Source organism: Schistocerca americana, chromosome 8 (assembly GCF_021461395.2).
Source record: "Schistocerca americana isolate TAMUIC-IGC-003095 chromosome 8, iqSchAmer2.1, whole genome shotgun sequence".
NCBI lineage: Eukaryota > Metazoa > Arthropoda > Insecta > Orthoptera > Acrididae > Schistocerca > Schistocerca americana.
In genome coordinates this window covers 149,020,029-149,038,897 of record NC_060126.1, presented here as the reverse complement: position 1 = coordinate 149,038,897, position 18,869 = coordinate 149,020,029, and the positions used below count along the sequence as shown (strand labels likewise).

Below are 18,869 nucleotides of genomic sequence, written 5' to 3'. Positions count from 1 at the left end.
GCTCGGCCACAGTTGCCAGCAAGATTCTCCTGCACAGTTTACAATTGGAAATGTTTTATTTCTCACAATATATCCAGTAATTGTCTCCTTCTGAGTTTCATCACTCCTCACTTGAACCACTGGCTTTGAAGACAACATTTTGGCACAGACAACGAGCTGTAGGCCAGAGTAGAGAATTGGCGGCAAGCACTGGCGGCTGCCTTCTATAACGAGGGTATTGCAAAGTTGGTAAAGCGCTACGAAAGTGGGATCGGCGACTATGGAGATAACTAGCTGGAAGTTGTAGCTAACTGCTGCAAATAAAACAGTTTTGATTTTCACTGTGGTTTCCATTTCGCGACATATCGTTCTTGACTTTCCGAATAGCCCCCATACATCAGCTAAGAGCGTTAACCGTCTGAAACTTTATGCGATGCCAGCTGAATTAGTGGGTGAATCTTGGGAAATTATTGGCAATTCTGAATATGAGGTACAATCATGAATAAGTAACAATAAAGATCTCTGGTGTCCGGTAATAAGTACCAATAAAGATCCCTACTATCTGGACATCTCTGTACAAAGCGGAATCGACCGCAAGATGTCACAGGAGGCGGACATGCCAGTATAAAAGTAGGCGGAGAGTGCTGTGTTATCAGCAGAGAAGCTGCAGCAGCGGACTGTGTCAGCCAGGAGAGCTCATTGACTCCGAACGTCGACTGTCATTTGATGTCACCTGACTAACAGGTCCCTTAGGGACAATTAAACCCTTCTAAAGCTGGCAAAGTCGATTGTTGTTGATATGATTGCGAAGTGGAAAAGTGAAGAGACAAACACAGCTAAACCAAGACAAGGTGAAGCTTATGTACTGACGGGCGGGGATCATCAGCTCCGCAGATGGTGGTTATGAAAAATCGTATGAGTTCAGTGGAGTTCCAAAGTGCTGACAACAAACAGTCTATCTAGGACAATGTGCGTAGGTGGTTACGAAAATGGGGTACGATGGTCTACGAGCACCTCATAAGCCACATGTTTCCGCAGTCGGTGCTAAGCGACGCTTGAGATGACATAAAGAGCGACGTTACCAGCAAGTGAATGGCTCTAAACGACTTATTTGGAATGGTGAGTCACACTATATCCTGTAGCAATCCGATGGAAGAGCCTGGGTTGACGAATACCAGGAGAACGTTACGTGCCGTCACTTATAGTGCCAACACTGAAGTACAGAGGAGAGTATCTTTCTCGTGATTAGGGTTTGGCCTCCTTATTGCGCCTTAAACAACGCTAAATACGGAAGGATATGAACACATTTTACATCACAAGCTGCGACGTTGTAACGAATAACATTTGAGGATGCCACTATGGCTTCAGTACATTAGGATTTTGTTTTTATAAAGCATATCTGATGATGGTCATTAAAGACCGAAACCGGTAATCTGTTAACAAAAAGTTTGTGACCATAGACGTAAATTAAAGGAAATATTTTACATCACTGTGTACTGCGTAAAGTAGAGGAACAGTTCGGAGACGATGATTTTATCAGCATGACAATGCACGCTGTAATAAAGCAGTGTATGTGAGGGAATGGTTTGCGGACAATAATACTTCTGAAATGGACTGGCCTGCTCAGAGTATCGATAAGAACCAAATGGAGCACTTTTCAGAAGAGTTAGAACGTCGACTTTGCTGAGAACCCACAGTCCAACATCATTATCTTTTATGACCTTGGCTCTTGAGGAAGAATGGGCTGCCACTCCTCCACAGACATTCAGACAACTCACTAAAGGTGCCTCCATCATAGTTCAAGCCGTCATAAGGGCGAAGGGTGGACACACCTAATATTAATGTCCACTGATAATTGTTGTGATACTTTTCATCACATATTGTGTATGAGACAGCCATTCACATTAACTGACGCATCATACAGCACTCTTTCATTCCTATATTACGTATTGTAACCGTTTATTCACCTGCTTTTTCAAATGCTTTGCATTGTACGATAGAATTATAACGTCACAGCCAAGCCTCAATTCACTTTTCTTCTCTGTGAACTCTAAATCCCCTTCCCAAGCTCCATTTGCTCTCCTTCATTGCTTGCTCAGTGCACAGATTGACTAACATTGGAGATACTTCTGTCCTACTCTAATCTTAAGCACTGCATCCCTATCATGTAGCCCCGTGAGGTGCAGCCGCGCGGTCTTAGGCGTTAGTTTAGGTTAGATTAAGGAGGGTGTAAGCCTAAGGACAGATGACCTCTGCAGTTTCGTCCCATAGTCCTTACCACAAATTTCCAGTTTCTGTCCTATCATGTACTTTGACCCGTGTACCTGCAGACTGGCTCTTGCATATCACAACGATCTGAAATAAGGAACTGTGGTTTTCAGGGCAATCGTTTGGTTACGAAAAACTTGGTGTCTCTATGTGTGTTCTGCGTATCATTAAATATCCTTACCTCACCCGCAACGCATTGATGATTCGTCGTCGCAGAAGGGAGATATGTTGAATTTGTCTTAGGGAGGCATGTTTACGGAAAGAGATAAGGAAGTTCTCGTTTAAATGCGGAAATACGCGTTCCTAATTATTTCTTTCGTCCGTCCTAACAGATAACATGTAACCGCGGCTAAAATTCACGCCCTACTAGCTACGTGCAGCCCTCGAGACAAATTACACAGTTTCGTTCTCCAAATTTACTAGAAAACTTTTGTTGACCAACGAGGATTAATCAATCTGCACTGATGAGCTATTAAAATCAGATTAAATAAGGGTCGCCATCCACTCATAGACCTCTGAAACAGTGTCATAGCCGTTATTGCTTGTAAAAACCAGTCACATTAATGAGAGCATCTGTCAGAAGCCTGAGTAACCACCTTTTGTAGTGCGCATGTGCAGGAAAGGAGTCAGTGAGGTTCTGGAAAGTACCGATTGCAGTATCCTGGTCAGCTGTGCTGAGTTTCTTGGTTGAAGATCCATGGCGCGAACAGTCCGGTAGAGGTGGTCCCACAGATTTTGAACTGTATTTAAATCTGGGGACTTTGGTGACCAGGGAAGTACGGTAAACTCATCTTGGTGCCCATCCAGCCACACGAGTACGCTATGAGCTCTGTGACATGCCGCATTATCCTCCTGGTAGATGTCATTGCGCACGAAGGATGGACATGGTAAGTCAGGACTGATGTGTTGATTCATTTTGCCTTTCAGAATGACGAGATCACGCAGAGAATGCCTCCAAAACATTTCTGAGACTACAACCCTCTTGTCCCATGTAGCGTAAAACGTGACCCATATGAAGAGGCCACCTGTCGCCTCTCAGTGCACGTCTAACTTCGGGACTGGCGTGCAAATTTCAGTCTCTGCCGCCAGCGAACAGCAGTCAGCCAGGGCAGGTGCCTGCTGCAGAGATCCACACACGGAGCAACGTTCGCTGAACGTCGTTGAGAGGACAGTGTTGCTAGCCCCTAGGATCATCTGGGCGGTCAGTTGCTCAACATCTGCACGTCTATTGATTGTACACATCCCCGGAGCCGTCGCTCACCCCTGTCACCTGTGGCCCGTGGTGCGCGAAAGTAGCCTCCGCGCCGGTTATGGATACCGCCATTTCGCCGAACACGATGTACTTTAACCACGGCGGCATGAGAGCAGTTTACAAACTTAGCTGTGTCGGAAATGCTTCCACACTCAGCCCGAAAGCCATTAATCACTCTCCTTTGGAAATCGCATATTCTGGTCCGTTTATTCATTAAGACGACTGCAGTGTTTCCCAAACACCCCCTCCCCCCCGGCCCCCTCCCTCCGATCGACATGCTTCATTCACTCTGTGATCAAAAGTATCCGGACACCCACAAAAACATACGTTTTTCATACTAGGTGCATTGTGCTGCCACCTACTGCCAGGTACTCCACATCAGCGACCTCAGTAGTCACTGGACATCGTGAGAGAGCAGAATGGGGCGCTCTGTGGAACTCACGGGCTTCGAACGTAGTCGTCTGATTGTGTGTCACTTGTGTCATACTTCTGTAAGCGAGATTTCCACACTCCCAAAAATACCTAGGTCCACTGTTCCCGATGTGACAGTGGAAATATGAAGGAACACGTACAGCACAAAATCGTAGAGGCCGACGTCGTCTGTTGACTGACAGACTGCCGACAGTTGAAGAGGGTCGTAATGTGTAATAGGCAGACATCTATCCAGACCATCACACAGGAATTCCAAACTGCATCATGATCCACTGCAAGTACTATGACAGTTAGGCAGCAGGTGAGAAAACTTGTATTTCGTGGTTGAGCGACTGCTCATAAGCCACACATTACGCCGGTAAATGCCAAACGACGCCTCGATTGGTATAAGGAGCGTAAACAGACGATTGAACGGTGGAAAACGTTGTGTGGAGTGACAAATCACGGTATACAATGTGGCGATCCGATGGCAGGGTGTGCGTATGGCGAATGCATCTTTCAACACGATGGAGCACCTGTTCATAATGCACGGCCTGTGGCCGAGTGGTTACACGACAATAACATCCATGTAATGGACTCGCCTGCACAGAATCCTGACCTGAATCCTACTGAACACTTTTGGGATGTTTTGGAACGCCGACTTCACGCCAGTCCACACTGGCCGACATCGATACCTCTCCTCAGTGCAGCACTGCGTGAAGAATGGGCTGCCATTCCCAAAGAAACCTTCCAGCACCTGATCGAACGTATGCCTGGGACAGTGGAAGGTGTCATCAAGGCTAAGTGTGGCCCAACACCATATCGAATTCCAGCATTACCGATGGAAGGCGCCTCGAAAGTTATTTTCATCTAGGTGTCCGGATAATTTAGATCACATAGCGTATACTCTCCGCTACTACAGCTGCCACCTGAGATTTGCGAATGGTTGACGTCGAGGATAGCGGATGGTCACATTAATGCGACTGGACTATGTAGTTGCAGGGAACGGAGAAATGCATATCATCTACGCGTATTATCATGAGGCATTGAGTATGAGAAAAAATTTGTGGTTGTACATGCTACGTCTAATAACTAAGTACCACTGGCAGGGAAGACAACTGCGAGTTCGTGGTCCGCGCTCACCTGTTGTCGGCGCACGCGTGCGTTTCGGCGCATCCGCCGAGCAGGCAGCAGCGGTTGCCCTTGGCTCGGTTGGAGGGGCAGGCCGCAGGCCGCCTCTGGCTCTCCACAGGCGACACCTGTTGCGCCAGCCGGCGGCGTTCGATCGCTCGCTGCAACAGCAGGCAGGCACAGTGCTGAGCACGAGAAGGCGGGCCCGCTACTCCAAGTTCTCTAATGTATTTTACCATGGCTTCTCACTGTCCATCTCTCTAGCCACGCCTGTAAATCACTTTTTCCTCTGTGTCAAAATCGCTAATCGTTACAGAAGTACAAGTTCGTAAGCTTACGGGAACACGCTCACATTCCATAAAATTCTTCTGGTCTGTAGATGCCAAAAATATGTAAAATTATATACCAACAACTGGGCGCTATGGCAAGTAACATTCATCAGAGTATATATTAATATTGCCTCCAAGTCACTGCCGCTCGCCATGAACCATGGACTTTGCCGAGATAGAGTAGTTTACATGGTTGTACGATATAGATGGCCATAACGTGGATGCAACAACGGCAGAGTGGTATCTGTGGTGTAGGATCCAAATAAACATTGTGTTCCTGAAGAGCAGCGGCAGTCTTTACAATAATTGAAGAGGCAAGTGTATGCATGACTGTACGATCTGGTACTGTAACATTAGACAACATGGCTTTGCTATGATCGTACTGTGAACAGCAGAAAGCGGGGGGAGTGCAGCCATAATATTTCCCGAGGACGTGCAGATTTCGGTATTAAAAAAGATTTGCAGTTTGTTTTCATTTGTATTTTATTACAGAAAGACTGCACCCCTTAAGCCTCTTTCTGACACGTTCGCCATCCAAGTTAAGGCATGTAGTTTGGCAACATACCCGATTCGTAGAATGCGCCCAGATTTTGACGTTTACCTTAATCTCACCGACACTTACAATGTGATGGACAGCCAGAAATTTCTTGAAATGACATAACAAATGGACCTTGGGCCGTTCTGCAAGGAGGGTGCCAGAATTGTTTCCAGCGAAATGAGTCCAGCAGCGTCATCGTTACGCGTGCGCTATGTCATGCGTTGTCACGCACGAACATAATACTAGAAGTCTGTAGTCAACGCCAAATAAGCAGCAATGAGTAACTGCTTGCAAGTGGGTTATTGCTCTGACGTTAACCTACTGGTATGCTCATAGCTTGAAATGAGTCAAACAATGGGGCCTTTGTTAAGTACTGCCGTTGACAGTAGAATTAATATGAAGGCAACTTGTGTGATTTTACGAAATTTTAGTACAATGGATAATAATCAAATGCAGTTAAAAGAAAGTAGGTTTATAAAAACGATAAACGGTAATACTGGAAGTGATATCTAGCTTCTATCAACTGCCAACTAACCAACAAGTAGTATTGAAAAAAAAAAAAAAAAAGAATGAACCATATACGCCATAAGTAAACTGGACAAACGTTACTTCTGGAAGCAAATTCGTTTTTAACACTGTCTGAATTAAAGTTACAAAAAGAATTATGTGTGAAAATGATAACGGATCGCGATTGATAATGCTTTGTTAATAAAGCAAAACGCATCTTGTCTAAATATTTGCAGAAGGCTTAAGACAGGGAAAAATATTAACAGTTACTTACTATATGTTTCTGAGAACAGAGAGCAAAGGAAATATTGCGTCATTCGTTAGGTACAGGCGTATTCAATGATTTCAGTCGGTATGTACTCTTTAGAGTTTGTAAGTATTCGTTTTCACCCAGATCGTTATAAACTTTAGATACTTTGTGTATAGGATTTGGCCGTGAGCGCAAGCACACCTCTACTGAGAGACAGCTGGTGGTTAAGAGCTTTCACAGGAGTTTCCGTTAGTGATCTAATTTTATTGTGAAAACACTTATTTAGGACACCAACAGAGAGTAATGCCAGCCCTGGGAGTTGGTTATTTTCTTCTCGGCCTCATCGATCTAACAGATCAGTCCCGATATATGTGCACGAGCATTGTCCTGAAAATTGATGGACAGATTCTGCAGTAAGCGCCGCCGCTTCTTTCTCTGATCTGATCGCAGGTTGTGTTTCAAAAAGAGAAATGAGAGGCCTATACTTTCAGCAGAACCCGCCCATTATTTTGCAGGACAATGTTCAGGCACATATGACGCGAGTTGGGACTTTCTGTCGATGGAGCTGGGAAGTGCCTTACCACACACCACACTCCCATGATTTAAGCTCTTGTGACTTCAACTTAATTCCTAACTTGAAGAGAGCGCTTCATAGCATTCGCTTCGGAACTGTTACAGAGATTCGTCGGGCGTTAGACCTCTCCTCTTGAACTGTCAACAGAATTGGCGCTGCTAAGAGTGTCCTACGACTCCCACATCGCTGGAAACGTGTTATACACAATGGTGGTTATTATTCGGAAGCAGAGTAAAACTTTGGAACCTATATCTGTTTTGCACAGTTGTAAATGAATAGTTACCACTACTGAAGTTCCAACCCTCGTACTATACTCTTTCTTTCGTCGTTTACTTTCCATCAGTATTCTTGCTCTCGAAAATGTCCATCCCATTCAACGGGTTCTGTTACCCTCCGTCATTTTCACAGAGGGCGGAATACCAACAGCAAATCTTATCATTGTTATCCATTCATGGCGAATTTTAATTCGTTTCTTTAGTCCTTACATTGCTGCCTCGATTTACTGGCTGAGCAGTAACTCGGAAACATTGCATCCCTGTCCTACACCTTTCTTAATCGGTGCAATTTTCCACCGGTCTTCAATTATTTTTGCTTCCAGTAGATTGTTATATATACTGTGTAATACACGTTTCCAGCTGTGGTACACACAACTTTACATTGTCAAATGCGTTTCCTACGTCGAGGAATAGTCTTTATTTTTCTTAAGTCTTTATTCCATTGTGAAGCACAATGTCAGAACTGCCTTTCTGGTACCTTTACCGTTCCTAAAGGAAAACGCCGCGTCTTCTATCAAATTCATATTTTTCCCAGTTCTCTGTACATTATTCTTCGACACTTGATCTGTTAAGCCACTCATGCGATAGATCTTTCTATCTTCGGGACCGCATTTATGGCAGATACGTCTCCAGTCTCATTGATCCCGCATAACTTGAATAGTCGTTTGGTTGTCCAATGATTTTAGAAATTTTTCAAGTATTTTGTCGATCGTTTTTCAGTTGCTTGATAATATAGGGTTATCCAGAAAACAAGATCCGATCGGTCGCGAAATGGGCAACACAGTGAAAACACGATGAAGCTTTGCACAGATGTGCTGCGTAGTGTCTCTAGTATGACCGTCGATCGCATCGAGACGCTCTTTTCAGTTGAGAGTGCACTGTGAGCGAGCAAAGGTGCCCAGAACAACGATGTCTCCCGCTAAGTAGGAGGGCCCGCGGAGAGGCATCGCCTTAATGAATGCAGCCCACCTAACACAACTGCCACGCACTTCCTTCTTCAAGGCAATTCTCAGCCGCACTCTGCAGGGGCAGTGAAGACGCCCCTGCAGCCTTTTCTATGAGAAGTGTTCGATCACCCACAACACAGTCCTAATTGGCTCGTCCTGAGCATCATCACATGAAACGCTGGATACCATGACAACACTTGGGCGCAGGCTACGCGCTATAGACCAGCGTAGAGAATTATCGGATAGCACAGATAGCTGCCTTCTATGACGATGGTGTTGGAAATTTGGTATAATGCTCCGATAAATGTCCAAGTCGGAGCGGCGACTATGTAGAGAAGTACCTGGAAGGTGTAGCTAACTCTTGCAAATAAAATGTTTCTCATTTCCACTGTGGTTTCCATTTAGCGACCGATCGGAACTTACTTTCTAGGCAACCTTCGTATATCTTCCCAACGTCTGACAAAGTCTGACTGCGGATGCATTATGTCCTCCAAATTGACGTCCATTGTACCTTCTACTACTTCACGAGTAGTGGCTCTCAATGTACTCTTTTTCACATTTTCCCTCTCTCGTCTACGCTAACTTTAATAGAAGCACACATTCTTTTAAATTGTCTTAAACATATTTTGACTTTTCTGCATGCGACTTCTACTTTCCTGGTGACAGTGTCCTTTTCGACACGTCTCATTTTTCCTGCAAATATTTTCCTTTAGCTTCGTTACACTTCAGACGGATTTCATTTGTAAATAGTATGTTTACTTTCGTGAGTATTTTTTATTTGTTTCTTTTCTTAATTTCTTGAATAATTTTGTTCCTCACGTGGCTGAAATTTGCTTAACTTAGTACAGATGGATGCTGTTCCAGAAACGTGTTATTGTGAGCTTATAGGAAAAAAAATTGAGAAAGGTTATTTGTTTACTTTTTTGGCATCTTGTTATATCTCCGTGGAAAACTGAATATTGTAAAGAGGACTTATTAATAAAAAAATGGATTCTTTAAATGAATCTATGATCATTACGAATTTTTTGCGAATAAAACCGTGTATATCGTTTAGTATGTTTTCATTTATCACAACGTTTCTAATTCAGTCATACTCAAATGTAAATTTAGAAGTGCTAAAACAAAGTTCAGTGTCAAGAGACAGAATGCCGACAACCTTGATGGTCGTGAAGTGTTGAAACCTTTGTAATATTTATTTTTTATTGCAACTGACACTGAACTTTGTTTCGCGAGCAGAAGCCGAAACGTCGTAATAAATCAAAATATACTAAATGATGTCTACGGCTACATTCGAAAAAGAAAGCAAAGTTATTGTGTGTAATCAGTGTCCTCTAAAATCACTGTTCATGACATTTTCTGTTCTCCATCGAAACCCTCTCTCCCACCGCGCGACTGGTCTGTGTGGTTAGACGTCTGCGTACTCGGTGTGGGATAATCGAAAATGGAGCGTGAGTCCTCATGGAATATGCCATCGCCGTCGACACAGACATAAATGTAGCCGTGAAGGTCACTTAATATATTCTCATTTATTAAACTGTTTAAATTTCTTCCATTATAGCATATCACATTCTTGATGCATTAATTAAGATATAAATTTCTATGGTAATCAATCAAATGACTTTTATGAAGATTTGTGTGGAACATTTTTGCAACAATGGAAAATCAAATGATGTCGTCTTACGAGTTATCAACATTCTATCTAAAGTTGGCCATATAATTCATTTATCAAGTGTTTGCTAATTTGGCATTATTTTTAATCACCTAAACTTTTTACACTTATCGGTGGAACAAGCATATATTTATGAGTAACGTTCCTAGTTTCAGTGATTTTATACCGAACATTATAGCTCCACGTTGCTAATGGATAATAACTGTAACTGGGAACAAAAGTTTTGGAAGACGTTGTTGCTCATTTCTGACGGGACAGACACTGATCTCGTAACATTTTTGTTCTGAGCGCTGCATTGTCCATCAGGTAAGTAGACCCATAATGTTCGGTGTAAAATCATTGAATCTAGAAAACTTCCTTATAAATACAGGGTGGTCCATTGATCGGACCAAATGTGTCAAGAAATAAGCATCAAACGAAAAACTGCAAAGAACGAAACTTGTCTAGCTTGAAGGGGGAAACCAGATGGCGCTATGGTTGGCCCGCTAGATGACACTGCCATAGGTCAAACGGATATCAACTGTTTTTTTTTCTTAAATAGGAACCCCCATTTTGTACTACATATTCGTGTAGTACGTAAAGAAATATGAATGTTTTAGTTGGACCACTTCTTCCACTTTTTGATAGATGGCGCTGTAATAGTCACAAACATATGGCTCACAATTTTAGACGAACAGTTGGTAACTGGAAGCTTTTATAAATTAAAATACAGAACGTAGGTACGTTTGAACGTTTTATTTCGGTTGTAACAATGTGATACATGTACCTTTGTGAACTTATCATTTCTGAGAACGCATGCCGTTACAGCGTGATTACCTGTAAATACCACATTAATGCAATAAATGCTCAAAATGATGTCCGTCAACCTCAATGCATTTGGCAATACGTGTAACAACATTCCTCTCAACAGCGAGTAGTTCGCCTTGCCTTCCGTAATGTTCGCACATGCACTGACAATGCGGTGACGCATGTCGTCAGGGGTAGTCGGTGGATCGCGATAAGAAATATCCTTCAACTTTCCCCACAAAAAGAAATCCGGGGGGCCGGCCGGTGTGGCCGAGCGGTTCTAGGCGCTTCAGTCTGGAACCGCGCGACCGCTACGGTCGTAGGTTCGTATCCTGCCTCGGGCATGGATGTGTGTGATATCCATAGGTTAGTTAGGTTTAAGTAGTTCTATATAGTTCAGATCCAGTGAACGTGCGGGCCATGGTATGGTGCTTCGACGACCAATTCATCTATCATGAAATATGCTGTTCAATACCGCTTCAACCGCACGCGAGCTATGTGCCGGACATTCATCATGTTGGAAGTACATCGCCATTCTGTCACGCGGTGAAACATCTTGTACTAACATCGGTAGAACATTACGTAGGAAATTAGCATACGTTGCACCATTTAGATTGCCATCGATAAAATGGAGGCCAATTATCCTTCCTCCCATAATGCCGCACCATACATTAACCCGCGAAGGTCGCTGATGTTCCACTTGTCGCAGCCATCGTGGATTTTCCGTTGCCTAATAGTGCATATTATACCGGTTTACGTTACTTCTGTTGGTGAATGACGCTTCATCACTAAATAGAACCCGTGCAAAAAATCTGTCATCGTCCCGTAATTTTTCTTGTGCCCAGTGGCAGAACTGTATATGACGTTCAAAGTCGTCACCATGCAATCCCTGGTGCATCGAAATATTGTACGGGTGCAATCGATGTTGATGTAGCATTCTCAACACCGACGTTTTTGAGATTTCCGATTCTCGCGCAATTCGTCGGGTACTGATGTGCGGATTGGCCGCGGCAGCAGCTAAAACACCTACTTGGGCATCATCATTTGTTGCAGGTCGTGGTTGACGTTTTTCATGTAGGTGAACACTTCCTGTTTTTTTAAATAACGTAACTATCCGGTGAACGGTCCGGACACTTGGATGATGTCGTCCAGGATACCGAGCAGCGTACATAGCACACGCCCGTTGCGCATTTTGATCACAATAGGCTTACATTAACACGACATCGACCTTTTTCACAATTGGTAAACGGTCCATTTCAACACAGGTAATGTATCACGAAACAAATACCGTCCGCACTGGCGGACTGTTACGTGATACCACGTACTCATACGTTTGCGACTATTACAGCGCCATCTATCAAAAAGCGAAAAAAGTGGTCCAACTAAAACATTCATATTTCTTTACGTACTACACGAATATATAATAAAAATGGGGGTTCCTATTTTAAAAAAACGCAGTTGATATCCGTTTGACCTATGGCATCGCCATCTAGAGGGCCAACCATAGCGCCATCTGGTTTCCGCCTTCAAGCTAGACGAGTTTCGTTCTTTGTAGTTTTTTCGTTTGATGCTTATTTCGTGAGACATTTGGCCCGGTCACTATCAATGGACCACCCTGTATATGGTTATTACATCGAGAAGTGCGGCGCGTTTAGATCACTAAAATAATGTTGAATAACGAAAGCTTGATAAATGAACTATACGACTGATAATGTAGAATTTGCTGATAACTTGTAACACGACTTCATTTGATTTTCTGTTGTTGCAGAAATGTTCCACAGAAAATTTCAGAAAATGGGTTTCATTAATTACCAAAGAAATTTATAACTTAATGTATCAAGAATATGCCATGCTATGTTGATGAATATATGGTTATTAATATCGAGTCATGGGTGACGTCTACATTCTTAATCTATGAAATATGAATTACGAGGAGCGACCTCAGTAGACGAAAATTTCAGGCCAGGAGCTGTTCTACTGTCAGAGCTCCAGCGAACCAAACTGGTGGAAACGGGTTACAAAATTTTAATATCCGTGAATACAGATAAAAGGTTTGCATTTACGAATGAATATCTCGTTGCTGCTGCCTACGTAATTGATGATGCCGTTGGGAATACGTGGAGGTCGTCTGCCGCAGACCGCCGTGTTTCACAATGTGCTCTGAACAGTGTGGTACGAAGCACTTGGGCCGGCACCAGCATTCCGTCCGCAGACACGCTATAGAAAGCTGCCCATCCTGCCCCACGGAGCGGGTTCACACGAAGTGCTGATGCGTGGACGTCCAACCTATTCGTTCAGCACCTTCATATGTTTACCGTTGTGCGACTTTCCGTGAGCACTAGGCGAATACGGCCGTTGCACGAAGAAACAAGGAGGCGCATGCATCGATGCAAAGTTGGGCTCACCGTTCGCAGACGCAAGAATCTCCCCATACCAGACGGGGAGATAGTGGTTTTACTTGTGTGTGGGACAAACACAGCCACACGGCGACTAGCCGCGAGGCGCATAGATGTAAACGCACCTTTAGACTTCCCACACTACCTGACCTGCTAGCACGCGAACAGCCCACAAGCTTCGCCATTTACAAGATGCCAGACTATAAAAATCCGTTCTTTTTCAAAGTAGCGTATGCCAGAACACATCCTCATTTGTGGGCCGCATAGTCGATGGAAGAGTTCCCCGGTTCTCTATGCAGTTCTCCATGCTACTCTATTCTGTGCAAGCCCCTTCATCTCCGAGTACCTAGTGCAGGCTACATCCTTCTGAATGTGTTTAGTGTATTCGTCTATTGGTCTCCTTTTATGTTTTTACCCTCCACGATCACCTCCAATACTAAATTGGCGACCCCTTAATGCCTCAGGACGTACGCTATCAACCGATACCTTCTTCAAGTTGTGCCACGAATTCCATTTCTCTGCAATTTTATTCTGTACCTTCTGATTAGATACGTGATATACCTATCTAATGTGATATATGCTTCTACATCCTTCCATTTGCTCTCTAGCCGTTCCTGCTTAACCATTTTGCACTTCCTGTAAATCTCATTTTCAAGACTTTTGTATTCCTTTTCGTCTGTTTTATGTACTGCATTTTTATATTTTCTTCTATCATCACTTACATTAAATATCTCTTGTATTACCCAATGATTTCTACAAGCCCTCGTATTTTTACCTACTTGATCCTCTATTACGTTCACTATTTCATCTCTCAGAGCTACCCATTCTTCTTCTATTGTATTCCTTTGCTCTGTTCTTCTCACTCGTTCCGTAACCCTGCCTATGAAACTCTCTACAACCTCTCGTCCTTTCGGTTTCTCCAGGTCACATCTCCTTGAATTCCTACCGTTTCGCAATTTCTTCAGTTTTAATCTACATTTCATAACCAATAAATTAGAGCCCACATCGCTCGTGGAAATGTCTTACAGTTTAAAACCTGGTTCCTTACCATTATCAATCTAAAGCCTTCCGGTGTCTCCAGGTCCCTTCCACATATAAAGCTTTCTTGATGATTCATAAACCAAGTGTTGGCTGCGATTAAGTTACGCTCCGTGCAAAATTCTACCAGACAGCTTCATCTTTCATTCCTTACCCCCTCCCCCCACTTCCGTATTCACCTATTACTTTTCCTTCTCTTCCTTTTCCTACTATCGAATTCCTCTAACCCTTGACTGTTAAATGTTCATCTCTCTTAACTATCTGAATAATTTCTTTTGTCTCATGATACATTTCTTCAATCTCTTCATCATCTGCGGAGCTAGCTGACACATAAACTTGTAATACTGTGGTAGGCACGGGCTTCGGGTTTATCTTGGCTACAATAATGCTTTCACTATGCTGTTCGTAGTAACTTACCCAAGAGAAAGCCATCATCATTTAACCATACAGTAAACCTGCACGTCCGCAGGAAGAACTACGGCTGTAGCTTCCCCTTGCTATCAGCCGCAAAACCAGCACAGCAAGGCAGTTTTGGTTAATATTATAAGGCCAGAACAGTCATCCAGACTGTTGCCCCTGAAACTACTGAAAAGTCTACTACCTGTCTTCAGGAACCACACGTTGCGCTTGCCCCTACAGTACAGCTATCTGTACCGCTGAGGCACGCAAGCCTCCCCTCCAACCAAGGTCCATGGTTCATGGGGGTACAGGATATGCATAGTTCCCTATATTCCGCCTATATAATTTTCTTACCGAGTCCTTTGTCCACAATGACAACAGGCGTTATTCAGTACCGTGGCAAGTGCTGATATGGTTTGGTTCACCAGTGTATACGTCTTCACACTGGCGTCGGATTTTACCCGAAAAGTAGCTATTACCGCTGATATATCCACGAATCCGCACCCGCGCGCATCTCTACGTCTAGATAAGGGGCCCACGGGGTGGCAGGACGGGTGTGCTGCCGCAGACGAGGTTACCTGAGCGATCCGATGCGGCAGACAGGCCCGGAAGGCGAGGACGAGGCCGACATAGAAGGCGGCGGCGACGGCGGCGCGCGGCTCCAGCGGCGAGTGCAGCAGCGGCACGGCCGCCATGCCCCAGTCGAAGCAGAGCGCCGTGGGGCACAGCAGCAGGTGCAGCCAGCTGAAGGCGGGCAGGTAGGACAGCGAGAGCGCGCGCGTCACCAGCCGCGGCGCTCGCGACGCGGGGTTGTCCGCCGCCGACCACGGCACGCCGCCCCCGCCGCCCCCGCAGGCCGCCGCCAGCGCCAGCCGCGCCGCCGCCAGCGCCGCCAGCGACGCCGACGCCACGCACAGCGACCGCAGCGCCCGACGCCCGCGGCGCTGTGGGCCGCGTCACGAGGATCGTCACACCAGCCACTCCCATCTACGTTTACGTCTACAGGGGTCGGACGGAAATACGGAAACACCGCGAGAAATGCATGCTTGAACATAAATGCAGCTGCTAGCGAAATTAACAAGTTGCGCTGTTGAACTGGACCACTAATGGCACCTGAGCGATGTCCTCCATACGCTGCAAGTGCCACTCGTGGTGAGAATGATGAGATTCTGTGTGGTAGTCAGTGAATTATGTTAGAGGTAAGTGAGTTCTGGGCAAATAATTGCTGGTGATTCGGTGGATGCTTCCATAACCAAGGAAGCCCCAAAGTATTTGGTGTTTCAAGAGGAATTGTACCGATGATTTATACTGCCTACAGGGAAAGTGAACCAACATCATTCGCTAATTTTCAACTCGGACGAAAGTGTGTGTCGAGTAACCGTGATAGACGGTCATTGAACAGAAAAAAAGGTTCAAATGGCTCTGACCACTATGGTACTTAACATCTGAGGTCATCAGTCCCCTAGAACTTAGAACTACTTAAACCTAACTAACCTAAGGACATCACACATATCCATGCCCGAGGCAGGATTCGAACCTGCGATCGTAGCAGCAGCGCGGTTCCGGACTGAAGCGCCTAGAACCGCTCGCCCATCGTGGTCGGCCATTGAACAGAACTGGGACGAAAAGGTAAGAGGACAATAGCTGCAAAAGTCACTGCAGAGTTGAATTCGCACTCTAGAACCCTGTCAGAACACTGAAAGGAGCTCCATAAGAAGGATTTGCAATTCGCAGACCACTCATCAGTGCTACAAATGACAGCAACCGGAAAACGTAGTGCCGCACCCAAACCTGGACTATGGCGCAGTGGAAGAAAGATATTTCGTCCGATGAGTCTTCATCCACGCCGTTGTCAACTCGAGAGGGAACCACGTCATAATGCGGTATTCCATGGGCCCACGTGGTTTGCTAGGTCCTATTTCTGCCAAGTATTATGCTGAGAACATTTTGGCAGATGAGATGCTGCCCTTGGTAGGCTACAATGTTTCTTTCCCAATAATGATGCTGTGCTCCAAGATAACAAGCCTTCTGGTCACGCAGCTCGCATCGTTCAGAACTGGTTTGCTGAACACGAGGATCAACTGTCGCACCACCCGTGGACACCAGCGTGACCAGATCTCAAAATTTATGAACCTTTGGTGTGTAGTTTGGTGAGAAGGCTACGTCGTCGTTCTCCACCGTCATCATGGTTATCTGAACGTGACGATACTTTGCAGGAAAAACGGTATAAAACTACCTTGAGAACCATGTCGGGCCTGTATTTAGCCATTCCGAGACCAATGGAAGATCACTCGAATGCTAACAAGTTGGCTAGACTGCGTTACGCGTGGTAATGTGTTGAGTTTTTGGTGTTTCCATATTTTTTCCCTTCCCCTGTACATCTGTAATTTGTGAACCACTGTAACGTGTATGGCAGGGGGTACTCCCAATGTGCCATTTATTAGAAACTCTTTACGATTCAGCCACGTATGGAGCGTGTGAAGAATGAATGATTAAACGACTCTGTACGTTCTCTACGTTGGACGTTGTAATAAATTCCTGTAGAGATCACTTAAAGCCTGTTTTTGTAACTTTGTAAGTAGGCTTTCACGGGATACTTTGCGTCTATCTTCAAGCTGATCAAAACTGGATACAGTGGTCGGCAGGATGCTGTCGGAACTTTATAGAAAATTTTCCATCTCTCTATCGTTCTTTATGTTGTTTCAGACTGACTCGTTTCGGGCAGCTTTACCTGTCTTCAGATTGTTCCCCATGGTTACAGAGAAGTTAGTCCACTGTCACATACTGATAATGTTCCGTATACGCTGATTACTCGATAACTGCGGTAAATGGTATGAAGGTTGACTATGCTGGCTGAAACTGGCCAATATGAAATAATAAAAACAATGACCAACGGAAAATAATAGTATTTTCTCTCTTCAACCGTTTGGCGGTCCAGTTTTTTAAGCTTTTCCCTTGCGCTCTCTTACAGTTCAGTCAAGCCTGTGATCATTCACGTCTTTTGTTTTTCTTAAATACACGTTCACTTTTGCCCACTAGTCTAATTTGCTGTAGGTCCCACAGACTTGAGCAGTATTGCACGACGAGCATTTTGTAAGCAGTCTCCTTTAGACACATAACTTCCGTAGTATTCTCCCGACGAACCAAACTGCCATCCGCTTTACCTACTATTGAGCCCATAGATCTTTCCATTTCATATTCGTACAAATTTGTTACACCCTGGTATGCGTACGACTCCACCGATTCCGATGTTGTAGTCACATGATACTACGTTATTTTTTGGTTCCCTGAACTGAAACATTTGACGCTTCTGAACATTTATAGTAAGTTTTCAGTCTTTGCACCACTCTGCAAACTTATCCAGATCTGAATGAATATCCATGGGGTTCACCATTGCAGATAACTTGACCATCTGCGATGAGTCTGACTTCACTCCTGGTATTGTGTACAAAGTCACTATTAAACTGAACACCACCACCTCACCACACTTTCCTGACGTCAGGGAAGGATTTGAAGCCGGCCGGAGTGGCCGTGCGGTTCTAGGCGCTACAGTCTGGAGCCAAGCGACCGCTACGGTCGCAGGTTCAAATCCTGCCTCGGGCATGGATGTGTGTGATGTCCTTAGGTTAGTCAGGTTTAACTAGTTCTAAGTTCTAGGGGACTAATGACCTCAGCAGTGGAGTCCCATAGTGCTCAGAGCCATTTGAACCACTTTTTTGCTCAGAGCCATTTGAACCATTTTTTTTGAAGGATTTGAAGGTAGAGCACAGAACATAGAGGACTCATATCTTTCAAATGGACAGAGGCATGAGCCCAAATAATATGACACACTGTGGCGTCGGCCTCTTGACATCGATGAAATGGTTACACACGGAGTTTACCTTACTAGAGAAACTTCCTTCGTCGCTCCAGAATCTACTGGTCAGAGTCGATATTTAGATGAACAGCGGACTTATAAATAAATGCTATAGTTAGAGAGAGAGAGAGAGAGAGAGGAAAGAGAATGAGAGCATGAGAGAGACCTCCCGTGTCCGCTGTGCGCAGGACGTGCCAGGTGGGCGATATCAAGACATTTCACTGGGAAACGTTGGTGATATCAGGTGCAAGGATACTGTCATTT

General features: G+C 44.7%; 1 protein-coding gene across 1 annotated transcript in view; it reads right to left on the bottom strand.

Annotated features, from left to right (window-relative positions):
- LOC124545637 (protein O-mannosyl-transferase TMTC2-like) overlaps positions 1–18,869 on the bottom strand; it is a 189,138-nt gene that overhangs the window by 97,758 nt on the left and 72,511 nt on the right. The window contains exon 5 of the mRNA XM_047124582.1: positions 5,054–5,202. Within this exon, the coding sequence (XP_046980538.1) occupies positions 5,054–5,202 (149 nt within the window). The remainder of the gene's footprint in view (positions 1–5,053; positions 5,203–18,869) is intronic.